At 37.7% G+C, this 27,877-nt stretch overlaps 1 protein-coding gene across 1 annotated transcript in view; it reads right to left on the minus strand.

Annotated features, from left to right (window-relative positions):
* The window catches only part of CCDC186 (coiled-coil domain containing 186), a 53,855-nt gene that overhangs the window by 12,471 nt on the left and 13,507 nt on the right, over window positions 1–27,877 (minus strand). Inside the window, exons 4-11 of the mRNA XM_050802684.1 lie at window positions 24,831–24,957; window positions 18,231–18,359; window positions 12,581–12,793; window positions 11,517–11,636; window positions 4,314–4,418; window positions 3,208–3,306; window positions 2,955–3,041; window positions 1,972–2,114 (exon numbers count right to left, since the gene is read on the minus strand). Of these exons, the coding sequence (XP_050658641.1) occupies window positions 1,972–2,114; window positions 2,955–3,041; window positions 3,208–3,306; window positions 4,314–4,418; window positions 11,517–11,636; window positions 12,581–12,793; window positions 18,231–18,359; window positions 24,831–24,957 (1,023 nt within the window). The remainder of the gene's footprint in view (window positions 1–1,971; window positions 2,115–2,954; window positions 3,042–3,207; window positions 3,307–4,313; window positions 4,419–11,516; window positions 11,637–12,580; window positions 12,794–18,230; window positions 18,360–24,830; window positions 24,958–27,877) is intronic.

Here is a 27,877-nt window from a genome sequence, read left to right on the forward strand (position 1 = left end):
ATCATGAATACTTTGTAACTGGCTAGATGTGTGAGGGGAAGGAAAGAAGAAATGTGGATGGCCCTCAACCTGTTGAGCTGGACAGTCACATGGATGCTGCACTCATCATTCATCCTAGGAACATGTGAGGAGAAGCATGGGACAGAGAAACCGATTTTGGACATGCTAAGGTTTGAGGTATCTTTGATACTTGGGCCTGGAGCTTAGTGAAAAGGGCTAAAGATAATGATTCAAAAGTCCTGCAGCATACTATAAAACCAGTTGGGGTCACCCAAAGTTACAATAAAATTAGAACAAGAGGGCTTTATGAGAGAAAGAGAAGCCTGCCAAGGAGATTGAGAGACGGTGGCCAAAAAGGTGAGAGGAAAATCAGCATGTGATGGAAATGAAGCCAAAGGAACAAGCCTATCAAGAAAGACAACTGAATTCAACAGTGTTTAAAGATGATAAAAATTCAAGCAAGGGTGGGTCTGAGATATGTCTACCATATGCAGGGAGGCATTAGTAATTTTTAATGAAATGCTGGGATAGAAGCTACAATGAACTGGAGAGGTACAGAACATAGGAAGTGAGGAAATGGAGAATGAATACAGAAGATTCTATAAAGTTTGGCTGCAAAGGAAAGGAGAAAAATAAGGCAGCAGGGCAAAGCTATAAGAATTTTGATTTTTTTTTTTTTTTGAGATAGAGTCTCGCTCTGTCGCCCAGGCTGGAGCGCAGTGGCACGATCTCAGCTCACTGCAAGCTCCCCATCCCAGGTTCACGCCATTCTCCTGCGTCAGCGTCCCGAGTAGCTGGGACTAAAGGCACCCGCCATCACACCCGGCTAATTTTTTCTATTTTGTTTTTTAGTAGAGACGGGGTTTTACCATGTTAGCCAGGATGGTCTCGATCTCCTGACCTCCTGATCTGCCCGCCTCGGCCTCCCAAAGTGCTGGGATTACAGGCATGAGCCACCGCACCCGGCCAGGAGTTTTGATATTTTTAAAAGACACTTATGTTTAAATGTAGAAAGAAAAAGAAAGTGGAGAAAGGTAAGCCATAAAGGATAAAGAATAATAATCAAGACAGAACCCAAGAAGGCAGAAGAGATGAAATCCACAGCAGAAGTAGAAAGACTAATTTGATTCACAGAGGAGATTCTTCCATGGTAACAGCAGAAAATATGGCTGCAGATACAGGCAGTTCATGGGACTGAGGGCAAAAAGTTGAGAGAGCTGTTACCTGACAGTTCCCATTTTTTCTGTGAAGAAGTAAACACTTGCCAAGAGTAAATAGAAAAATAAGAGGAAAAACTGAAGTGTGAAGAAAACGGTAGGGTTTAGAAAAGATGTTATGAAGAGGGTGGAGAATCTCTGACCAAGGACACATGGCAAGATTAGGTGCATTAATATTTCCAATTGAGGTTAGTGATCATGAATTTATTAGCAGAATCAATCTGAATGATGGTAGAGATTTTTTTTTAGCAACACTCAGCAGCTTAGTTATCAGCAAGGTGTGGAAAAGAAGTTACCTGGCTTCAAAATGAATCCACATTCTGTCAAGTAATGTCACAAGTCGAGTTTACTTAAATGGTTTTATAAGGAGCCAAGGAATAATGTCAGCTCCGGATCTTAAGGAACACACATGCAAAGATCTAGAGCTAGACTTACCTTTTAGAAGAAAAAGTAAACACTGTGCATAAGCAACAGAATTCGAAAGCTAAGGAATGGATAAGAGACTCAACTTATTCTGCCATAAATTGCCACTACCAATGTTTAAGGAATATAAACTTTGATTTTTAGAAACCATGATAGGAAGGAACTCAAAGATAATCCAAAGAAGTTCAAATAAAGAGAAAAAATTTAAAAATTTCAGCTAGTAAAATTCTAAAAATTGTTCTTGTTTAATGCAACAATTGCATTTAGAAAATCTCGAGATAAAATTTAAAAGCTTGTTTATTAATACAAATAGAAGTTGCTCATTTTGTACCTTTGAAGCTGCTCCTGTAGCTGATCAAAAATTTTCACCTTGTCCAATAAATTCTGAATTTCAGCTTTTTGGCGATTAATAATTTCCTTATATTTTGATAATTCATCTTCTGTTCTTAATCGTTCATCTTCTAGACATTTCACCTATCGAATGATCATAACCAAGTTACAAACCATGTCTTCTTGTTCTTTATAAACTATTTTATATAGTGGTTACATATGAATAATCTAGAAATTCTAAAGCACCATTAACGTGAAGAAAATATAATGCAAATTTTACAATCCTACGTTTTAGTCTCAGGTTTCTTATGATTCAGTCATGGGAGTTTTAGCATGTCATTTCACTTTTTACTGAATCACCATCTCCTCATCTGAAAAAGAATAATATATCTTCTCTACCTCAGAAAACTGGCAGGAAGAACAAGTAAGAAGGTTTATGAAAAACAATTTAAAATTATCAAGTGATCTCAAATTCAGAGTGGTTAAAGGACTATTTCTAAATAAATGAATGATATACATTCATATTCATATTGGAAGAGATACTAATCTTACAATAAAGACTGTAAACACTGACGAGGACTTAATAGATTATTGGCCATTAAAACTATCCGTCTATTAAATATATTTGGGAAAAATATAGCCTTCCTATTATTTTCTGACACAGTTCTAAGGTCCAGCTATCTTTCCAGTTGATTCATTGATGAGACTGTCTTTAGAGAGAGGCCCAAGGATAAGTTATAAACACAGCAAATGTGCTGTGAAATAGGAATGTTTGGCAAACACGTCAAAGGGACTAACACGGAAGACATTTTCCTTTAAACAAAAGCAGTTGCTAGGAAATTGCTCCTCTTCTATACTCTAAGTTCATTTATTATGGAATATTTCTATGTTAATGTCCTTTCCCCACCACTTTAAAAATCAGAATGAATCCAAAATTTAAGATATTTACCCTTCCTCTGGATTCATGACTAAAGATTGAATTACCTTTGTTCTCAGTGTTCGTAACTCATCCATACCCTCCTTAAATGTTCTCTTCAGATCTTCTAGTTCCTTTATTTTGGCATGATGCATCTTTAAAAAAGTTTAAAAGAAACCACAAATCATAATGTACTAAACTGTATCTAGGATTTACTGCCTGTTCTTTCCAAAAGGCCTTAAAAGTAGATGGCAATAAGTTCTATTTCTCTTTCTGTATTTATTACGCAACTTAGGATATATAAAGAGCAAAACTACTCACCTCTAGCTGGTCGGATTTTTCTTGCATTTGTTTTTCAAGTTCTCCTTTTGTGACTCTAAGTTTTGCATCAAGCTCATTTGATTTAATTTCTTCTGACTCCTAGTGGAAAGAAAACGAAAAAAGTGTGACAATTTTTAACCCATTTCCCGTTTGCCCTGAGATTACTCCTCTCTAATCCTAGTGTAGCATCATATACATTTGTTACATTAGGATAAGAGACAAGTTCTGTTTAAAAATAACTCCAAGAACAGTTTTTATATTTTCACACTGAAAATCAGTCAGATTTGTTTCAGCCTCGAGTGTGTTTACGTAAAATTAAATGAGTGCTGGCAGCAAGCTGCACTTTTTTTCTAAATAGCAAATGGGTTAAAGTTTTATACTTTGAAAAGAAAGCATTGCAATTAAGTTCACTAATTGTAAAATACATAGTATATGTAAAATCGAAGACTGCATTGAAAGATTTTAAATATGTCAATTTTGCATAAACAAGAATAGTACATTAAAACATGTAACATAGTAGAGTAGTTATTTTTGTAAACTATACATTTCCTTGCACTCTTCATTCTTCTGACATTTTCTAGGGTTTTTATTTGTTGGAAAACTTCTCTTATAAAATCCATTGAAGCTGCAGGTACTTTAACATTGGAAATAACCTGCACTTTATTTAACTGCCTGCCCAACAAAGTACATTCTATATGCAGAAGTAGAATACTGCACATATGGAAATTTAACGAAACAAGAGAACTGGCTGGGCGCAGTGGTTAATGCCTGTTATCCCAGCACTCTGGGAGACCGAGGCAGGTGACTCACGAAGTCAGGAGTTCAAGACCAGCCTGGCCAACACAGTGAAACCCCCTCTCTACTAAAAATAAAAAATTTAGCCAGGTGTGGTGGCAGGCACTTGTAATTCCAGCTACTCGGGAGGCTGGGGCAGGAGAATCACTTGAACTTGGGAGGCAGAGGCTGCAGTGAGCCGAGACCATGCCATTGAACTCCAGCCCAGGTGACAGAGTGAGACTCCAACTTAAAAAAAAAAAAAAAAAAAAAAAGATATAACTGATATTTGCTAAAATTTGATACTAATCTATTTTAAAAGTTATGCATACCTGATATGTTTTTATCATATCCTGACAGTTTTTTCGTATCTGATCTGCTTCTTCCTTTGCTTGTGTTAATTTTGTTGTTGTTTCTTTGAGTTTATCTTTGGTTTCCTGCATTGACAAAAGACAGAGACAAAGTTGAGTACAGCAATGTGATGAATGGTAAGAAGTGTTCGGCAAGTAAGAAGGTTCTTGTCCTAGCACTGTCACTGAGCGGCCGTTTATTATTCTAGCAATAGTATTTTATGTTTCTGACAAAAAATTAAAATGTTTTGTATAGTTAACTAATAGCCATTAAATACAGTTAAATTTGACAGTTTTTGGCACAAATTACTAGAGGTTACTAACCTGATAAGATGAGCAAAGTGTTAAAAAGTTCTTTGTACACACACATCAAAGACAATTCTTTGGTTTACGGCTGTGGTATCTATTTATAACTGTCTTGGCTGGGTAAGGTGGCTCATGCCTATAATTCCAGAACTTTGGGGAGGTTGAGGCAGGTGGATCACCTGAGGTCAGGAGCTTGAGACCAGCCTGGCCAACATGGTGAAACCCTGTCTTTACTAAAAATAAAAAACTTGGCCAGGTGCGGTGGCTCACGCCTGTAATCCCAGCACATTGGGAGGCTGAGGCAGGCAGATCATCTGAGGTTGGGAGTTCGAGACCAGCCTGACCAACATGGAGAAACCCCGTCTCTACTAAAAATACAAAATTAGCAGGGTGTGGTGGCACATGCCTGTAATGCCAGATACTCAGGAAGGCTGAAGCAGGAGAACTGCTTGAACCTGGGAGGCAGAGGCTGCGGTGAGCCGAAATTGCACCACTGCACTCCAGCCTGGGCAACAAGAGTGAAACTTGGTCTCAAAAACAAACAAACAAACAAACAAACAAACAAACAAAAACACAATTAGCCAGGCATGGTGGTGGGCACCTGTAATCCCAGCTACTCAGCTTGGGAGGCTGAGGCAGGACAATCATTTGAACCCGGGAGGCAAAGATTGCAGGGAGGCAGAGGCTGCAGTGAGCCAAGATCACACCACTGCACTCCAGCCTGGGAAAGAGTCAGACCTTGTCTCAAAAAACAAAACAAAACATAAAAACTGTCTTTTTTTTTTGAGACAGAGTCTCATTCCGTCACTCAGGTTGGACTACAGTGGTACGATGTCAGCTCACTGCAACCTCCACCTCCTGGGTTCAAGTGATTCTCCTGCCTCAGCCTCCCAAGTAGCTGGGATTACAGGTGTGTGCCACCACACCCAGCTAATTTTTGTATTTTTAGTAGAGATGGGTTTTTGCCGTGTTGGCCAGGATGGTCTCAAACTCCTGACCTCAGGTGATCCACCCGTCTCAGCCTCCTAAAGTAAAACTGTCGTTTTATAGACTGATGCTGCAATCTGGTTTCTGTTCCTAATCATTCTCCTAAGATGGCAACTCTGAAAGTTTTCAGGGGCTACCCTTATTAAATCCAATTACTACTTCTTCTTGTTATTCTTTACTTAACTTGCTCCAGTTCTGACCACCCCTGACTCTTTCAATATCCTTCCTCTGTTTCCATTACAAGACAATATTCTCCTTCTCTTTCTGCCCTCTTCATTGTTCCCTGACTGGCTTTTACTTCCTGTGGTGATTTTCCAAGATACAACCTGGCCATACACCTCTTTCTTCATAATTCTCCCTCAGCAGACCGATCCATGATTTTGGTTATCACGTGGATTTCAAATGGGACTTTAGGTATCATCTCCTCTCAGTAGCTTCCCTTCAGAAAAAGGCAGATGCTGCTCACTCTGCTTTTCCACAGATATAATTTAGGCATTCCCTGGATTCTAATGATCAATACATTATACTATAGCTTGTATGTTCCCCTAATACAGCATATAGCTTCTCAATAGCAACTAACTCGGTACTTGTCACATATTAATTGTTCGACAAGTATCTGTTGAATTAATAAAGGAATATCTAATATAAGCCTCTAGTTAGGCTGGGCACCCCCAAATACCCAATACTCATCTCCCTTTGTTCCTTTTTTTCCTGCTGTTCCTCTACATGGAATGCCTTTCCCTGCATCTCTTGAACCATCTGAATTGCATTAATAGGCCGGGTGCAGTGGCTCATGTCTGTAATCCCAGCACTTTGGGAGGCTGAGGCAGACGGATCACCTGAGGTCAGGAGTTCAAGACCAGCCTTGCCAACATAGCAAAACCCAGTCTCTACTAAAAATACAAAAATTAGCCAGGTGTGGTAGTACACGCCTACAATCCCAGCTACTCAGGAGGCAGAGGCAGGAGAATCACTTGACCCCAGGAGGCAGAGGTTGCAGTGAGCCAAGATCGTGCCACTGTACTCCAGCCTGGGTGACAGAGCAAGGTTCCATCTCAAAAAAAGAAAAAAAAAAAAAAAAAGGAAAAGAAAAAACAAAAATAAATTGCTTCTTACATGTCATTAAAAAAAAAAATTTACCATATAAGTACTGAAAGTTATATATTTTCAGTTGCTAGTTTTTAATAATTTGACTTGTATTAAAAGGTAGTACCACTTTTAAAATATAAGCAATTATTTACTTTTTCAAATGCTGACTTTTTAAAATACTAGACTCAATGGACAGAGAGGGAGAAAAAGAGAGAGAAAAAGAACTTCATATATGTTTTTCTACTACTATACCATTAATAACTAAAAAGAGCCTGGCACATAGTAAGCACTTCATTCACTCAAAAAATAGCAATTGAGAAATTCCTGTACGCCAAATAAATATTAAGTAAATGAGTAAGGGAAAAGTGAGAATCACATTAAATGTTTTGGTTAAGGTATTGATTGTGTTTCACTTATTCATTCATTCAGTATTCACTGGCGCATCTATGCACCAGGCATTGTTCTATGCTCAAGGGACATAGCTGTAAAAGAAAACAAACATAATCTCACCTTCATGAAGCTCATATTCTAGTAATGGAGACACTAAATACAATACGTAAGTAAAATACATTAGTGGCAAGTGCTAAGGAATAAAAATAAAGCAAGGACATGAGAAAGTTTGGATTGAATGAAAGTTTGGATAGATGAAAGTTTAGATAGAATTCCTAGGGAAACTATCATTGAGAAGGTGCTAGGTGAGTACAGACTCAAGACATGAGCAGGGATCTGCTGAAGGACTGGATTTGCTAACTGAGAAATTAAGGAAAAATCCAAGGCTTTTAGCCTGAGCAATTAGATGAATGGATTGTCATTTATTGACACAGGAAAGCAAAGGAGGAAAAGGTACATTATTAGTTCAATTTTAGACATGTTAAGTTTAAGACGCCTTAAGTCATCCAAGATGTCAGATGTCAAATAAGCAACTAATATATGAATCTGGAGTTCTGGGTAGAAGTTGTAAATCTGGGAGTCACTAGCATATAGTTTTCTACTTCTATGTTTTCAAGTACACTAATCTTGTTCTCTGCAGTTTCTAATTTGCTGTTAATTCCATCCAATGTATTTTTCATCTCAGACATTATGTCAATCTGTTTTTTTTCTCTTTCGTCTCTCCGTATCATACTCACGCTTTTGTCTATCTCCTTGAACATATGGAATGTATTTATAATAGCTGCTTTAACATCATTGTCTCATTGTCTACTAATTCTATTATTTGTGTCATTTCTGAATCTTTTTTTTTTTTTTTTTTTTTGACACAGGACAGGATCTTGCTCTGTTGCCCAGGCTGGACTGCAGTGCCATGATCATAGCTTTAACTCCTGGGCTCAAGTGATCCTTCCATCTCAGCCTCCCAAGTGGCTAGTACTACAGGCATGTACCACACCTGACTAATTTTTAAAGTTCTTTTTGTAGAGATGGGGACCTCGCTATGTTGCCCAGACTGGTCTCAAACTCCTGGCCTCAAGCAATCCTCCCACCTCAGCCTCCCAAAGTGCTAGAATTACAGGTATGAGACACTGCACCTGGATCTGTTCCTACTGATCTAGTTTTCCTTTCTTCTCATGATGGGCTCCATTTTCCTGCCTCTCTGCATGCCTGGTAATTTTTGATTGGATGCCAAACAGAGTAAATTTTACGCTTTTAGGTGCCAGAATTCTCTGTAGTCATTTAAATATTTTGGGCCTTTGTTTTGGGACATAGTACATTTACTTGAAACAATTTATTTGAAGCTTGCTTTTAAAGTTTTGTTAAGGCAGATCTATAACAGACTTAATCTAAGGCAAATTCATCCTCACAACTAAAGCAATTATCTTCTGGAGGCTGCCCGATGCAGCCCTGCCTGATGTGTGTTGAGAGGTCATTTCTCTTTGGCTGATGGAAACATGAACAATTTCCTAGCCTTGTGGGAGCTCTAGGGATTGTTGACCCTATTTCTTTCGCCTCCTCTGTAGTTTCCTTTCTACACACACACACACACACACACACACACACACTCGCACACGTACTGATCAGTAGTCAGTTGAAGACTTGAAGGGAACTCACTGCAGATTGTATTTTTCTCTTTTCTGGGACTCTGCCTTCGTTCCCCATATTTTGAACTCTGTTTCCTCAATTCAGGTAGACTGCTATGCTGTTTAGGTTCTTCTCTTTGTTCTGCAGACTGGAACTCTCCAGGAATACCTCATTTGTTTCCCTTCGCTCAGAGATCACTGTCCTGTGCTGCCTGTTGTCTCAAGTCTGAAAGCCTTCATTTCATATATTTTGTCTTTTGTTTTTTAAGGTAGAAGGGTAAACCTGGATCTTGTTATTCCATAATGCAATATAGTCAAAAGAATACAATTATAGAACAGTAGAGTTATAGAACAGACAAAGAATAGTTTTATTGAGATAAAATGGCAAAGCAAATAGGAAGACCGCTCTAGTTTCTAATGAGTGGGCCTTCCGAGTAAACAAACCATTTAGGAATGACACTATCAGTGACAACACGACAGACAGCCTCAACAGCCTCGGGAGAAGAGCTTATTAAGCAACAGTCTTACTTCGGGTGACCTAGTGTACAGAACATATTATAAAATATACCAAGCCCCTGTCACACAGTAGGCCTGTAAAATATTACCATCTACAGCCTCCTGCTGGGTCCAAGACTATTCTTCTAGCTTTCTCTGAAGCAGTAACATCTGGCAAGCACCCAGCATAGCCAAACCACAGTAGCCAAAGAACCACAGCCACATCTATTGCTAGCAGGCTTATCCTGATATCAGGATAAGATAATCTCACTTGAACTATTGTTCAATCTCCACTGAACTACTGAACAATAGTTCAAGTGAGATTACTTTATCCTGATATCAGGTAGGTGAATAAGTAGCAACCAGGTAGGTAAACAAGTAGATGACGTACCCTGGGGGAAACTCATCTTTATTCACTGTACTCAAAATAAAAGGCTTCTGTTTTAAGAGGCTAGGTGTTAAAAACACATTTTCAGTTATATCCTAAAGGAGTTTAGGGAAGGAAACAAATTGTTTCTCTTGGGTACTCTAATGATCTGGGTAGCCAGTCCACCTACTCTTAAGTTCTGGGAATATGCAATGGGGGTCTGACCAGAAGCTACTGATCACAATGGATCCAGTAACTAACAAGACTGCAGTATTATTAGTACCTAAGACTTGGTGGACAGGAATCAGAAACTAGAAAGGGTGCCTCAAGAAAAATTTACTAAGTGTCTCGTGTCTCTTGCATGCATCTCAAGAGGTAGACTATACTAACCACATGATTATTAAATCTTGTATCCTTTGATCCAGGGACTCCTTCCAACATCCAATAGGTAAATACCTAAAACAAGTAACCAGGAGCCCATTTTGGGCACTCTTTCGAAGTAATGACTGTGTCTCCTAAGGCTTTTATAGCCTCCAAGTTATCTAACACAGTGTTATGCACAAAGCTTGCTGGTTAATAAATGCCTTTAGTTAAAAAGAACTAGTGAATTTCTACATACCAAGTCAATATATGCTTGCTCATTTTCTAGCAATGTGCACCATGTAACCTTACAGAAGTCAGCCTTAAACCACTTCTCTAACCTATTTACAGAGTATCTGGTTTCATCTGAGCTCAAAACTGCCATTAAGAATCTCTTACATACATCTTTAACAGTTCTTGTGTTCCTCAGTGCTAGTATTCTAACAGGTTTCAGGATCCTGTCTCTTAGCACTCTAGATGAAGATGAGGAAAGTACCACAGATATCAGATATGACCAAGTATTATGTTCTGATCTTGAAGCAACTCAGGCAGTTGAGAATCATTACTGTTTTTATGAATTTGGAATTCCAATTCCTCATTCTGTAACTCAAAGGGAAAATTTAAATGGCTTAGCTGTGTTGTGCTCCAGGGACTGTCATCCTCCTCCTTTCTGAAAATTCTCTGCCTTGGTAGTTTCCTCACACACATGTGCTGATTAGTAGGTCAGCTTCAGACGTGAGGGAAATCCACTATTCTCTAATCTACCTTTGACCACTGTCAACAGAGATTATTCCTCCTACAGTTTTCTCTGATAATGCTGTATCAGAGAATACAATATAACCAAAGGTTATTAACAGTTCTACTGATTTAGAACTATTTAATGAGGTAATCCACGATCATGATTTTAACCATTATCATTAATCCTATTTGTGAAAACCTGGAAACTGATATTTCCATAAACTTCTTAAGTCACAATTCAGAGTTGTTCTTTTACTTCACATTCTATCATCTTCAGATTTTTATTACCTCTAATATCAGCTCAGTTAGTGCTTAAAATTATGGTATCAGGTATCAGCCTTTATAATTACTTATATTAGCTTTTTAATAAAATTATATTCACTAGGCATAATACCAATGAAATTATATTTATAAAAAGTTGAGGCAACTTATTCTTAAAATCTTTATATTTAAATAAGAATTTATATTTTTTGAGTATAAAATCTGAGCATCGATTTTTAAAAATTTCTAGAATTTACATTCAAATTTGAAAATTCACACACGTTCTCCCCCGTCCAATTTCTCACAATGTTATTTAAATTTTGCGTATCAAAAAATGCTTAAAGAACAGGGCAAATTTGGATGTTGTAAACTATGGATAGTAAAATTTAACATTCCACCCCATATAATATGTAAATAATGTGAGGACATTTCTTTTTCATAATCACCAAATATTCAGGTCCAAACTAACTTGCAAGGGTCACTAAACAAAGCTTCATACCTCATTAACTGTTACTGCATTTGCTCTTAAAGCTCACTCTAATCATTATTCCATTGTATTACAGTACGTACCTTATGTGAATCCATTTCAGCTTTTAATTTGTTTTGTGCCCACTTTACTTTGATGACGTGAGAGTTAATGTCTTCCTTTAATTTGTCTATTTCTCTGATGAGTCTAGTCGTTTCACCTTCCTAAAATAACATCACTAGGTCATATATTTGCATTTATAGAATCAATTAATTATGTGTTTATCTTTTATATCTCCCCAACGTAATCAGTCCAGTAATACTATAATCAAGGGCTGGCACACTATGGCCCACAGACTATAAAACTGATTTAAAGTCCAAATGATGAGAGGGTAGTAAAATCCTAAATCCAATTAATAGAAACAAAGATGTTTAACATTTACATTTTAACCAACTGGATGTGTTGTCAACACAACATACCTTTATGATTCTTAACTGGCTGGCATTAATGTGAAATATGAACTAAATTGGTTTTGTCAGAATTCCTGAGGACGATGACAATGTTCCTGAACTAAAAGCTAATGAATAAAAAAATAACATTTATCATTGAAAAATGCTAATGCACTGGAAATATGACCGTTGAGAGGCTGCTAGTTAACAGGAAGGGTTCTGAATAGGTGGCTCAGTAACAAAATCTCTTTAGACAGTATCTAAGAAAGACATGTTTTTCGTAAGAAAAACATAAATTCTCTTCTATGGTGGTAAGTGTTACATTAAGATTATATAAAATTATACTTCTGGCTCTAAAACTATTCACATTTGACACTACTATATACGTATTTTACCAAAATATAATATTCCCTTGAGAAGCAAACAAATTTCTCCAACATACAGATTTTAAAAGAAAGTTTTTAGAAAGCTCAAGAAAAAGTTATCTAATAAACCTATGCCAACACTTCATCTTTTCCCTAGCAAACTTTTTCTCTGCAGACAAGTAATAAAACACTTGAATTACTAAAATATTCATGGTTTTAGAAGCTAAACTAATAAAAACAACTTTACATTTGAGTGTTAACCATGTTAAATTATGATTATTTGATTAAATACGGAAAAGCAAAGAGAACAAATTTCAAGTAAGGTCAACATATTTCAAATGGCGCAAATTATACCTTAGTTTCATACAGCTGGTGCAACCGTCCTTTCTCCTGAGAAAGCTGCTTAATTTTGTTAGTGTTTTTCTCAAGTTCCTTATTTGCATCTCTAAGTTTTTTCTCAAGTGTCTCTTTTTCCTTTCTAAGGTCTAAAGATTCCTTTTCACCTCTTACATACTTCATTACCATTGCTTCTTTTTCTTGGCGTGCCTCTTCACATTTCTTGTTGGCCTTCAAAAAAAAATATTACTTAGCATTAATGAAAAGTAATTTTCCAAATGGAAATGTATCAAAATACATGGTATTTGTCTCTTATATTACCAATGCATTTTTTTTTTTTTTTTTGCACAACATTCCCAGGACTTGTGCCATGAAATTTTAAAATGAAAGAAAAAATTCAAAATTATAGAAAAATTGTACAATATCCCTAGCATTTGCCTTTACCCTTTCCTGTTCCTTTTACTTTGGCTAATATGGTTGCTATTTTTCATGTACTCCTCCAGATCCCCTTTCCCACTTTTTTTTTATTCCACGTGGTGTCCCAGGAACATGACATCATGAACCCTATCAATGAGCTCTCTTGACCTCAAACTTCCAGTTGGGTTCAGCCAACAGAAGGCAGTAGGCAGAAGCTTGGGAATGTAGGCAGAGTGAGATCTGGCTCCTCCAGAGTTCCCACAGGTTGGCTGATAGCCATTCCTCTTGTCAGGTGCCCTCTCTATACAACTACCCTCTGGGGTGTAATACCTGCTCCCTGTCCAGCAGCCCTGAAATTCTGCATCTTCCCTTTTTGGGCTCCCTAAATCCTGTTCACACCTTGACAAAGAGTCTTTTTATTAAGTTATCTTCATCACCAGTTTAAGTGTGCCATCTGTTTTCTGCCAGGACCCTGACTGTACAGCTGACAATTTCTAAAATCTTAACTATCTTTTGAAAATTAAAGTAGCCATATGCTAACAAATGACCATTTAATTTCCTATTTATGAAAAGCTTTCTGAAGCATTTTACACTTAATAAGAAACACCTAATTGGATTAAGTATGAAAATTATATACTCATTTAAAAATTGTCTCTTAGTATGAACTGGAACTCCATATTCTGAAATTTCACAGAATGAAAACTTCTACAAATAGGCCTTCTTTGAAGTAAACTCATGGTTTGCAAATATGGTGAAGCACACATTTATTTTACAAAAGATAGAACTTCAAATTTTAGGAATTTTCAATATCTTTTGTGGTAAATACACACTGATAGAATTGAAGAAGGTAATTATTAAAGTTAGCAGAATGTAGGAAAAGCTTCTATGCTTTGATGAAAAATGGCTGACAAAAATGTTTCATAAAGTTCTGGCACTGCCGATAAACACATCTAGTCAACACTGAGAAAGCTATACATATACATATAAGTACTTTAAAAATCTCCCAATTGGGATTTGTTTCCATCGAAATAGTCCACTAATCTTCAGCTTAAGAAAGACATTGAATTAGGGATATGATAGGCCCCTGAGGATGTAACAATGTGCTTGTAGACAAGGACTGAGAAAATTATGCTGGACTTGGCCAACAGAATTAGATTTTTAGACAACTGAGTATCTGTACTTAGAAAAAGTCAATAGTTCATTATCAACTTTAAGAGAAGTCTGGTTTCATAATAATTTAATATTCAGATAATGTATCGGCTATTGGAAACAAAGTAGCAGTTGTGGCCTCTGAAAGACCTCACCATCTAGAGAGAAAGACATATAAACAAACATTATAATATAATATGAAAAATTATAGTAAATGAAGGTACAAAGTCCTTCAAAACATGAAAATACTTACATTCCCTGGGAGGAGTTGGCAGGAAGGGTAAAAGATGCTATACTTGAGCTAGGTATTAAAGGCTAAGCAGAATTCAATAGAATATAAAGGGTGAATCAAGGAAAGGAATTAAAAATAGAGTGAGTATCATGTGCAAACACCTAAAAGTATAAAACAGCATGACACATTTAGGGGATATCAAGTTATTTTATAGGGCTTAAATTTGGTATGTTGGCTGGAGTGGGAAGGAAGCAGTTATGAAAACAAAAAGAAGTGTAGATTAGATCCTGAAAGGAAGAACTACTTCTGTCATGGTAATCATGGTAATCAGTTGAGGTTTTATTCCATAGTCAACGTAAAGCCAAAGAAGAACTGATGAATCAGAAGCTCTAATTAAAATGTGTGTTTTAGTAAGATAACTGGTAGCAGCACGGGAGCTGCTCTGAAGTTCAGAGATGGGGGGCAGAAAATAATCGAAAACAGATAATTGTAATAGATAAGGTGAAATATTATGAGGGTCTTGGCTGGGTGCAAGGGGTCATGCCTATAATCCCAGCCCTTTCGGAGGCTGAGGTGAGCAGATCGCTTGAGCCCAGGAGTTCGAGACCAGCCTGGACAACATGGCAAAACCCCGTATCTACAAAAAACCAAAAAATTAGCTGGGCATGGTGGTGTGCACCTGTAGTCCCAGATATTCAGGAGGGCTAAAGGAGGAGGTCTCTTGAGCCCAGGAGGTTGAGGCAGGAGTTAGCCATGATTGCACCATTGCACTCCAGGCTGGGCGAAAGACCCTGTCTCAAAAAAAAAAAAAAAACAGAAAACATTATGAGAGTCTTTACTATAGCAGGGAATGGTGCCCCAGATAATAGCTCTGTTACTCGTGGGGTCATCCATAGATCAACTGCAAAGGAATAACCTGGGGTGCTTGTTAAAAGTTCACACTCCTGGATCCTGCCCCATTCTGCTAATGGCAGCACCTACCTCACAGCATTATTGGGAGTATTAAACAAGACAATACAATAACTGCTATTTAAGCTATTATAGAAAGTTCATTTATGGCACAGATAAAGGAAGACAGGCCAATTAAGGTATTTGGATTTACCCACTATAAGTAAGATGATTATCATTGACTTGGATAAAGATAAGTAAAACATGAGTAAGATAACCAACAGATAAAATAAACACAAAGTATACGAAGTGTAGCTTCTACAAGTATGGCTTATGATAAACCCTCCTCATAAATACCAAAAATTTTAGATGAAAAATAACAAATATCTTTTAATATATAGTTGAGCTCACAAGAAAGTATGGGAAATTTCCAGGGCTAAAAGATCTAAGACAAAGTAGAAATCCAGAATGGTATACTACGGCTATAAAACCTTCACTGCCCTGTGATATTTACTAATATCAGGCCATGGGAGATGTGGGTGGGGGAAATGTTATCAAGTCCCTGAGAATTTATAATACAGCTACACCCTCTTGTAAGCAGGGTTCAAATACATTCTACCTATCTGGTCTATGAAATGAGGAAACCTTGGCCGGGCACGGTGGCTCACACCTGTAATCCCACCACTTTGGGAGGCCAAGGCAGGTGGATCACGAGGTCAGGAGATCAAGACCATCCTGCTTAACATGGTGAAACCCCATCTCTACTAAAAATACAAAAAATTAGCCAGGTGTGGTGGCGGGTGCCTGTGGTCCCAGCTACTCGGGAGGCTGAGGCAGGAGAATGGCGTGAACCCGGGAGGTGGAGGTTGCGGTGAGCTGAGATTGCGCCACTGGACTCCAGTCTAGGTGACAGAGTGAGACTCCGTCTCATTTAAAAAAAAAAAAAAAAAAAAAAAAACAGGAAAGAAATGAGGAAACCTCAATCTGGAAACTAAACAGCGGGTGAACGTGTGTGTGCACATGAACATGGGTAAACACATATGGGAATCTATTTTTAAACAAAACTTACTAGGTTTAGTGACAACAGGTGAAAGATAAACAGGTGTTCATTTCACTAATCTTTCACCTTTTCTATATGCTTGAAAATTCTCAAAAAGTTGGGAGGAAAAGTTAGGAGAAAACAGGAATGAGGCAGATCTATTAATAATTAAATAAATCAGTTTTCCAAAATCTACTTTAATAATATCTACTTCTTACGGTTGTTGTGAAGATCAAACAAGTTAACACTTGTAAAGTATTTTGAACATGGCTTTGCATACAGCTAAAACTCAGTATATCAGCTACTATTATTAGCATCACCTACACTCTTCATCATCAAGGAGAAAACATACATAGTAGTGAATGTAGTATATTGCCATTTGTTTTTTAAAAGGCAGGGAAGGAAAAAAGAAAAATATACAAGTGTCTATCCAACAAACAATTTTGGAAGGATACACAATTTTGGCATCAGTGGTTACCTTTAGGAAGGGGGTAAAATGTTTGGAAGAAGACTTTTTCAAATGTTTGAATTGTTACCATGTACACCAACTACTATTTTATTTTAAATATTAAGCTTCAGAGAGTTTTAGGAAGGAAGGAAGGAAGGAAGGAAGGAAGGAAGGAAGGAAGGAAGGAAGGAAGGAAGGAAGGAGGGGAAGGGGAAGGGCAAGGGCAAGGGCAAAAGGAAAAGGAAAATGAAAAGGAAAGGAAGAAGGAAAGGAAGCTCATCAGGTGATTCTAATGATTGGCTGGCTATGTTTGGGCCCGCTAAAACCAGTTACTTCTAAAGCTCTTCGGCTCTTTATTTCCCTTCAATTAGTACAAAAGGGTTCAGAACTGATAGTAGGAGATTTAAACATAACATTTCTAATGCAAGGGGTCAGCATGTTTTAAAGAATCATCCAAATAAAGGCTGAGGATAATGTGTTTCCTAAAGTCCTTCCAGAATGCCATCTATAGTAGCAGCTTCAGGGTAGAAAGGGTGGGATCCACCACAGTCAAATAATGAAAGTGTGAGTTAACCCTTTCAGATTCAAATCATTGTGAGGGCTAATTGTTGGTCAGATACTGTGCTACGTTTGGTGGATACAAAAATGAAGATAACAAAGATGTCATCCATAGAGTTCAGGCAAGTAATAATAAAAAAGCACTGCTTAAAATGACCTCTTCTGAGATCATATATACCAACTCAAAAAGATTACCACGGTATATTAAGTATGGGAAAAAAGGTTACAAAAAAGATGTACAGTATTATTCCAATCAAGCAGGGGGAAAAAGTATATGACCATGCACAAATAAACATGTGTGACTTGTACATGTATATGTAGTAAGATACATAACCAAAATACCAATAATTAGCTATGGAACAAGGAATGGGATATAAAAGGATTGCAGGCAGGGGAAAAAGACATAGAGATTAAAAAAAAATTCACTTTTTATTCCATATGCTTTAATTTATTCATCTGTATGTATTTACACATTGATTTAGAATTTCTAATGACTTATTTTATTATTTTTTTTTTAGACAGAGTCTTGCTTTGTCACCCAGGCTGGAGTGCAGTGGTGCAACCTTGGCTCACTACAACCTCTGCCTCCCAGGTACAAATGATTTTCCTGCCTCAGCCTCCCAAGTAGCTGGGACTATAAGTTTGCGCCACCACGCCCGGCTAACTTTTTTTTTATTTTTAGTAGAGATGGGGTTTCACCATGTTAGCCAGGCTGGTCTCAAACTCCTGACCTCAGGCAATCTGCCCGCCTCAGCCTCCCAAAGTGCTGGGATTATAGGCGTGAGCCATCAAGTCCGGCCTAATGATTTTTATATAAAAGAATTACCTAGTATTAATACAATAGTGAGGTCCAAAATAGTCTAACAGTGTCAGCTTATTTTAACAAACAAGAGTCACCAGAATATCAAGTTAATAATGACAACGATGTGAGAAATACCTGTTCCATCCGTTGGGCCATCTCTTTGTGTAATTGCTGAATTGCATTTTTAGCTGTAATGTCTTGAGCTACTAGTTTATCTTTGGAAGCTTTAACTTCTTTATTAAGTTCTTCTATTCTTGATTCTAACTGTAAAGAAAATTATATCCAAATTATTTTTATAGCTATACCAAACAGACCACGAATACTGCAAATAAATATAAACAAAGTAAATAAACATAAAGAATACAATGAATATACTTCAGCTATAGAAATAAAAACTTTCAGCAATGCTTCTATATCTCATTGGCATTTAGTAAAAATCTGGAGATTCAGTTAAGTTAAGGTATCTGGCAACCCCTAGAATATCCACTAAGGAATAACGCAAAGAAATACAGTAGAGTCCCGCTTTACCTGTGGCTTCACTTTCTATGGTTTCAGCAACCTTCAATCAACCACAGTCCAAAAATATTAAATAAAAACTTCCAGAAATAAACAATTCACAAGTTTTTAATTGCATGACATTCTGAGTAGTGTGGATGAAATCAAGTGCTGTCTTACTACGTCTCACTCAGATTGAGTCATCCCTTTGTCCAGCATGTCTGCACTGTACATACTACCTGCCAGTTAGTCACTTAGCAGCCATCTCAGTTACCAGACTGACTATGGCAGGATGACAGTGCTTGTGTGCAGCAACACTTAGCCCTTAATTAATAAGTAAGTTTACGTATTAGTGGCCCCAGAGTATAAGAATAGTGATGCTGGCGATCCACAAGTGCCAAAGAGAGGCTTTAAAGTGCTTATTTTAAGTGAAATGGTGACTTGAAAGAAAAAAAATCATATGCTGAGGTTGCTAAGATCTCCAGTAAGAATGAATCTTCTATCCATGAAACTGTGAAGAAGAAAAAAGAAATTCATGCTAGTTTTGCTGTCACACCTCAAACTTCAGAAGTTATGGCCACACTGCATGAGCGCCTTGTTAAGACAGGAAAGGAGACAGGCAGTGGCTTATGCCTGTAATCCCAGCACTTTGGAAAGCCGAGGAGGGGGAATTGCCTGAGGTCAGGAGTTCAAGACCAGCACAGTCAACACAGCAAGACCCAATCTCCACAAAAAATTTTAAAAATTAGCTGGGCATGGTGGTGCATGCCTGTAGTCCCATCTACTCAGGAGGCTGAGGCAGGAAGATTGCTAGAGCCCAGGATTTTGAGGCTACAGTGAGCTGTGATCCCACCATGGTACGCCAGCCTGGACATCAGAGTGATGAGACCATGTCTCTGAAAAAAAAAAAAAAAAGAAAATGAAAAGGGCATTGATTTGTCAGGGGCAGACAAAAACAGAAACATATTCTGATTAATGGCAATCGGGTTCAGTGCTATTGACAATTTCATGCATCTACTTAGGATCTTGGAAGAAATTCCCCTCAGATAAGGGAGAATTAATGTACCGTATAGAGAAAATATCATGAAAGAAATGTAAATGTTATATTAGACAACATTCACTTAACGCAAAAGAAGGCAGTGAAGGAGGAATAGGGGAAGAAAAAAGACTTGAAACACAGAAAACGAACGATATGGCAGACATAAATTCCACCATCAATAATAACATTAAATGAAAGTAGATTTAATAACCATGTAAAAAGGCAGAAATTAACAGACTTAATTAAAAAAACAAGATTCAACTATATGTTGTCTACAGAAGGCATTTTAGGTTCAAAATGCAAACAAACTGAAAAGAGTGGAAAAAATACATAATGCAAACAGCAATCATAAGGAAGGAAGAGTGGCTATACTTACATAAAAAACAGACTAAAATTAAGAATGTTACCAGAGATAAAGAATAGCTCATAAAAATAAAAAAGATCAAGCCATCAGAAAGATCTAACAGATAAATGTATATGCATCTAAGAATGTAGCATCAAAATACATGAGACAAAAACTAACAGAAATAAAAGGGAAAACAGACAAGTCAACAATAGTTGGAGACTTCACTACCCTACTTTCAAATAACGAATAGAATTAGGCAGACGATTAACACAGAAATAGGAGACTTAACCGCTACAAAACAATGGAATCTAATACATCTACACAACACTCCACCCAGGAACAGCAGTGTATACACTTTCATCAAGTGCACATGGAATATTCTCCATGACAGAGGATACGCTAGGTTACAAACAAACTTCCATAAATTTAAATGATTAAAATCATATGGAGTATGTTCTCCTACCATAATGGAATAAAATGAGACCTCAGTAACAGAAAGAAATTTGGGAAATTCACAAATTAGTGAAAATTAAAACACATACTCCCTAAATAAACACAGAAGAAATTGCAAGGGAAATTAGGAAGTACTAGATGACTAATGAAAATGAAAACATAATATACCACAACTTAGGAGACACATCTAAATGAGTGCTTAGAGGAAAATTTATAACTATAAATACCTATATTAAAAAAGAAGAAAGGGGGCCAGGTGCGGTGGCTCATGCCTGTAATCTCAGCACTTTGGGAGGCAGAGACAGGAGGATCACCTGAGGTCAGGAGTTCGAGACCAGCCTGGCCAACATTGTGAAACCCCGTCTCTACCAAAAATACAAAAATTAGCTGGGCGCGGTGGCGGGCGCCTGTAATCCCAGCTACTCGGGAGGCTGAGGCAAGACAATTGCTTGAACCCAGGAGGCCGAAGTTGCAGTGAGTTGAGATCGCGCCACTGCCCTCCAGTCTGGGTGACAAGAGTAAAATGCCGTTTAAAAAAAAAAAAAAAAAAAAAAAAAGAAGAAAGGATATCAAACTAATAACCTAAACTTCCATCTTAAGACACTGGAAAAAGAGCAAACTAAACCGAATACCAAGAGGAGGAATAAAATAATAAAAACTAGAACGGAAATTAATGAAATGAAGAATAGAAAAACAGAGACAAGCCCAGGTGAAGTGGCTCATGCTTGTAATCTCAGCACTTTGGGAGGCTGAGGCAGTGGATCGCTTGAGCTCACGAGTTCAAGACCAGCCTGGGCAATATAGTGAAAACCCGTCTCCACAAAAAAATACAAAAATTAGCTAGATGTGGTAGTGCATGCCTGTAGCAGCAGCTACTCAGGAGGCTGAGGTGGGAGGATCACTTGAGCCTTATAGGTAGAGGCTGCAGTGAACCAAGATCGTAACACCACACTCCAGCCTGGGTGATAGTGCCAGACTCTGTCTCAAAAAAAAAAAAAAGAAAAAAAAAAGAAAAGAAAAGAAAAGAAAAAGAAAAACGGAGACAACAAACAAAACCAAAAATTAGTTCTCTGAAAAGATGAAAATTGACAAACCTTTAGTTGGAATGACTGAGGAAAAAAGAAAGATGACTGAAATTACTAGAATCAAAACGAAAGAGGGACATTACTACTGACCTTATAGAAATAAAAAGAATTGAATGAATAAATACTATGAACAATTTAACTTAGAGACGAAATGAACAATTCCTAGAAGACACAAACTACCAAAACTGACTCAAGAAGAAATAGAAGATCTGAATAGACCTATAACAAGTAGAGATTGAATCAGAATAACAAAAAAGAACAACAACGAAAACCTACCCACAAAGAACAATTCAGGCCCAGGTGGCTACACAGGTAAAATTGTTTAAAACAATTAAAGAAGAATAAATACCAATTCTTCACAAATTTTTGCTCTTCCCCCAAAAAGGAACACTTCCCAACTCATTCTATTCATTCCTAGGTATACACCTGAGAGAAATGAAAGCATATGTACACATAAAAACTAGCACATCAATGTTCAGAGGCATTATTCATAATAGTCAAATGGCAGAAACAACTCAAATGTCCATCAACTGATGAAGGGGTAAACATTAAAACATCAAATATCTATATAAGGAACTACTATTCAATCATTAAAAAGAATGAAGTACTGATACATGCTACAACTTGAATGAAACCTTAAAAACACTATGTTAAATAAAACAAGCTAGATAAAAAGGGGTACTTAATATATAATTCCTTTTATATGAAATGTCCAGAATAGGGAAATACGTAGAGACCAAAAGATTACTTGTGCCCTAGGGCAGGGTTGAGGGAGTACTGTTGGAGGGAAACGAGAAGTGACTACTAATGTGTGCTGCATTTCTTTTTGGGGTGATGGCATGTTCTATAATTGTGGTGGTTGTACAAGTAAAAGTCATTGAATTGTACACTTAAAATAAGTGAACTGTGTGGAAAGTTAATTATATCTCAATAAACCTGTTGAAAGAGACCTAAATCTTACTTTATCGTACACATATCCTAATTTTCCTTATTACAAAATTATCTACAGCAACACTGAGCAACAGAAGTACAAGCCACATGTGGAATTTAAACTTTCTAGTAGTCACACTTTAAAAAGTAAAATTCTTTTTACTGCTGGGTGCAGTGGCTCATGCCTGTAATCCCAGCACTTTGGGAGGCCAAGATGGGCAGATCGCCTGAGGTCAGGAGTTCAAGACTGCCTGGCTAACGTGGTGAAACTCGGTCTCTACTAAAAATACAAAAATTAGCCAGGCATAGTGGCAGGCACCTGTAATCCCAGCTACTCAGGAGGCTGAGGCAGGAGAATCGCTTGAACCTGGGAGATGGAGGTTGCAGTGAGCCAAGATCGCGCCATTGCACCCCAGCCTGGGCAACAAGAGCGAAACCCCATCTCAAAAATAAAATAAAATAAAATAAAAAATAAAAAGAAGAAACAGGTGAAATAGTTTATTAAACCCAATATATCCAAAATATTATCATTCCAATATTATCAATCCACGTGAAAAAAATGAGCTGTTTTATTTTTATACTAACTCTTCTAAGTTACATGTATATTTTACACTTACAGCACTTCTCAATTTAGACTAGCTACCTTTGAAGTGCTCAATAGCTATATGCAGCTGGTGGATGCCATATTAGATAATGCAGATCTAGAGATAAAATTAAGGAAGAAAAGCCTGTTATACTGATTTTCTATTTAGAAGTATAAAGTTATTGAAATGCTAGCAAAAGAAAGGTGAATCCAATTTTCTCTGGAAAAAAAAAAAAACCCCACTAATAAGGTCGTGAAAGGAAGGGCTCTGGTTCCATTCTACCTGTTCAGTCTGAAGTTTCTGGTCATTGAGTGACCTGACTACCAAAATACGGATTCAGCCTGTTATTAAGGCTCCCTCACACTTTACCATTCTAACTTTGGTTTATATATGGGGACCCTAGAGCACATCAAAATCAGGATTAAATACATCCAATATTACAAATACAGTCACCTTCCAATCACGCATCAAGTGAAAACTTGTTTTACCAATTGTTTACTGTTATTTTCGTTATATAACTTTCTGTGAAAGATGAGACAAAATGAAATACTTTTAAGGCTAGAATGCTTCTAATCCTTTTCACAGAAGAAAAAGCACCTCAAAAATAAAGAGCAGCTCAGTTTTGCTATTAGTCTGAATATTCACTTTGTTGATTCATGCATCAGAGGAGTTCATTTAAAAATTAGAAAGAGGCGGGGGCAGTGGCTCATGCCTGTAATCCCAGTACTTTGGGAGGCCAGGCTAAGGCAAGTGGATCACCTGAGGTCAGGAGTTCAAGACCAGCCTGGCCAACATGGTGAAACCCTGTCTCTAATAAAAATACAAAAACTGGCTGGGTGTGGCTGGTGGCTGTCTATAATCCCAGGTACTTGGGAGGCTGAGGCAGAAGAATCACTTGAATCCAGCAGTGAGCCGAGATTGTGCCATTGCATTCCACCCTGGGTGATGAGAGCAAAACTCTGTCTCAAAGAAAAATAAAAAGTAAAAAAAAAAAAAAGAAAGAAAGAAAAGGACAGGCTAGGAAAGCCAGTAAGCCAGATGCAATCTAGTCTTCACAATATAGTTTTTAAAAATACTGAGAATGGAACCACACCAAAATATAGACTTAAAACATCCTAATGTCAGACATAAACTTTTATATTTCTATTGCTTCCTCCCTATTGGCAAAAACAGTCTAGTTGACTGTCAACTCAAATCGTCTTTTTGCTTATATTGAACATAACAGAATGTGTTCTACTATATGTAGTACAGCAGTCACACATATAAGAATAAACTTACATAAAAGGAAATACATCAGGCTATGAGTCCTACTTTGTAAAAGAGAATGGTTTAAATGCCACGCAATTCTCTGCATTTAGAATATGATTTACCTTATAGAACTTCAACTTATATGAAAGTTTTTTTTTTTTTTTTTGAGACAAGGTCTCACTCTGTCACCCAGGCTGGAGTACAGTGGCACGATCTCAGCTCACTGTAGCCTCAATCTCCCAGGCTCAAGTGGTCCATCCACCTCAGCCTCCTGAATAGCTGAGATTACAGGCGCATGCCACCAGATGCAGCTAATTTTCTGGTTTGTTTTTGTTTTTGTTTTATTTTCTGGTTTGTTTTTGTTTTTGTTTTTTGTAGAGACAGGGTTTCACCATGTTGCCCAGGCTGGTCTCAAACTCCTGGGCTCAAGTAATCCACCCACCTTGGCCTCCCAAAGTGTTAGGATTACAGGCGAGAGCTGCCACAACCAGTTGCCATGAATGTATTTATTTTATTAATTGAAGTATGGTCTTTGAAGATTTTTTTCTTTTTTACCTGTTTAATTGTGTTCATATGCTGCTTCTCTGTTTCTGTTCTTTTTTTTAGTTCTTCTCTTAAATTGTCTTTTTCTGAACAAATGTCTACGAAGAGCTCCTGATGCTTCTTATTTTCTTTAATTAACCTAAATATAAAAAGGGCAGTATATGTAAAACATAATTTAAAATGGAGATAAACTAATATGTGGAATATAATTTGTTTACAGATTAGGGTATAGATATCTATAATTATTCATTATAATGTTAATAAATTAACATTCCTAAATAATCATTTTATAGTGAAACATAATACTTTGCAAAAGATTCTCTGGCTAATCAGGCTATTAACTTTTCCCTAGAAATATGAATATTTCAAATCAAAATATAATCAGATGAATGAAAAGCACACTCTTCCAAATGTATACCTTCGGGTATCTCAATTATGCACCAATCCTGTCAGCACTGACACTCTTCAAATAAGTGGTTCTCAACGACGGGCAATTTTGCCCTTCCAGGCAAATCTGTCTGAAGACATTTTTGGTTGTCATAACGCGTAGGGGCTGCTACTGGCATCTAGTGGATGGAGGCCAGGGATGCTGCTAAAAACATCCTACAATGCACAAGACAACTCCAACAAAGAATCTGGCCCCAAAGGGCCATACTGCTAAAGCTGAAAAGTCTTGCTTTAGATTTTAACTATTTTAATGATATTCTAATAGTTATAATGTACAGTCAACGTAAAACAGCAAAATAAAATCTAGGCAGAAATATCATCTTGAATTCCCCTAGAAAAATAGAAATAAAATCTCAAAAACTGCCTGCAAAGTGCTAAGATACCTAAGAAAGTTAACAGCAAGTACTTGAGGCCTTAGCTGTAACCTGACACTTATTGCACATTTGCTATTGGTTAAATTTATTTTTAGTTTAAAAAAGTGTATTATTTCATTTAGTATTCAAAATAAGTCTATGAAATTATTACTATCACTTCTGTTTTACAAATTAAAAAAAAAAAACTAATTAGGCATGATGGCTCACGCCACGAGTCCCAGGAGAGGCACTTTGATTCCAGGAGTTCCAGGCTGCAGTGAGCTCCACTGCACTCCTGCCTGGGCAACAGAATAAGACCCTTGTCTCTAAAAATAAAATATTAATAGCAAAACAAAACTGAAGCCTAAGACTTGTTCCAGGTCACACAGCTAGTAACCAGTTGAACTCTGAATTTTGTTTTGGATCCAGGTATAGCACCAAAGCCCCAGGCCTTTCCACCTTCCACTTCGAAGATCACTCATTAACTCAACAAGTACTTACTCGGCATCTATTTTATGTGGGAAATATGTCAGCAAATAGCCCCTGCCCTGGTGGAACTTACATTCATTCTAGGGGATAAAATAAAAATAGACCCTAGATATATAACAAAATGTCAGCTGGTGATTAAGTCCTATTAAGAAAAATAAAGGAGAGCGAAAAGCCAGAGAGTGACTTGAGCTGCTATTTTAGATAAGTAGTCCAGACAGGCTTCTCTGAAAAGGTGACAGTTGAGCCTAGGAATACAGTGAGGAAACAATCATAAAAATGTTTGGAAAAAAGGCAAATACATGCATGCTTATTCAAGCCTTTTATGACACAGTGGTTTAACTTAGATCATTTATGTGAGGCATACTCACTGTGCTACACAAAACTGCTTGAGACACAAGAGTCCTCCTGGCTATAGTTCACAAGCGAATAATAAAGGGAGGGGGAAGTGAAGAGCAGTGAATACTCAATTTGTTACTTATGTGCCAAATGCATATGCTATATACAAACAACTGTTCTTAATTAAGAATTTTGATCCCAGCACTTTGGGAGGCCGAGGCGGGCAGATCATGAGATCAAGAGATCGAGACCACCCTGGCAAACATGGTGAAACCCCGTCTCCACTAAAAATACAAAAATAAGCTGGGTATGGTAGCGCATGCCTGTAGTCCCAGCTACTCGGGAGGCTGAGGCAGGAGAATCACTTGAACCTGGGAAGCGGAGGTTGCAGTGAGCCGAGATCCGCCACTGCACTCCAGCTTGGCAACAGAGCGAGACTCCGTCTGAAAGAAAAAAAAAAAAAAGAATTTTGGGCTGGTCACAGTGGTGCATGCCTATAATCTGGGAGGCCAGTGTGGGTGGATCGCTTGAGCTCTGGAGCTCCAGACTAGCCTGGGCGACATCATGAAACCCCATCTCTACAACAACAAAAAAAAACAACACAAAAGTATTAGCTGAGCATAGTGATGCACACCTGTAGTCCCAGCTACTTGGGATGCTGAAGTGAGAGGACAAATTGAGCACAGGAGGTCAAGGCTGCAGTGAGCTGAGATCACGCCCACTACACTCCAGCTTGGGAGAGAGAGAAAGACCCTATCTCAAAAAAAAAAAGAACAATTTTGGGCCAGGCGCGGGGGCTCACGCCTGTAATCCCAGAAATTTGGGAGGCTGAGGCGGGTAGATCACTTGAGGTCAGGAGTTTGAGACCAGCCTGGCCAACATGGCGAAACCCTGTCTCTACTAAAAATACAAAAATTAGCTGGGTGTAGTGGTAGGCACCTGTAGTCCCAGCTACTTGGGAGCCTGAGGTGGGAGAATTGCTTGAATCCAGGAGGCAGAGGTTGCAGTGAGCTGCGGTGGCGCCACTGCACTCCAGCCTGTATGACAGAGCGCACCTCCACCTCAAAAAAAAAAAAAAAAAAAAAAAAAAAAAGAATTTGGTTGAAACCTTAGACAGTAATATTGATGTGTTCAAAAATCAAGGAACAGAAATAAAGAGAAGAATGGTGCTTGCGAGGGCACAGAGGGTGAGGGAAAAGGGTAGATGTTGGCCAAAGCCTACAGACTTTTCAGTTATAAAATGAGTAAGTCCTGGGGATCTAATATACTCCATGGTGATAACAGTTAATAACATCATATTGTACACTTGAAATTTGTTTAGACCGTAGATCTTAAATGTTCTCACTACACACACAAAGGTAACTGTGATGTGACAGATGTGTTAACTAACTTGATTGTGGTAATCATTTCACAATGTATATCAAATCATCACAT

The sequence above is a fragment of the Macaca thibetana genome, chromosome 9 (assembly GCF_024542745.1).
Source record: "Macaca thibetana thibetana isolate TM-01 chromosome 9, ASM2454274v1, whole genome shotgun sequence".
NCBI classification, from domain to species: Eukaryota; Metazoa; Chordata; class Mammalia; order Primates; family Cercopithecidae; genus Macaca; species Macaca thibetana.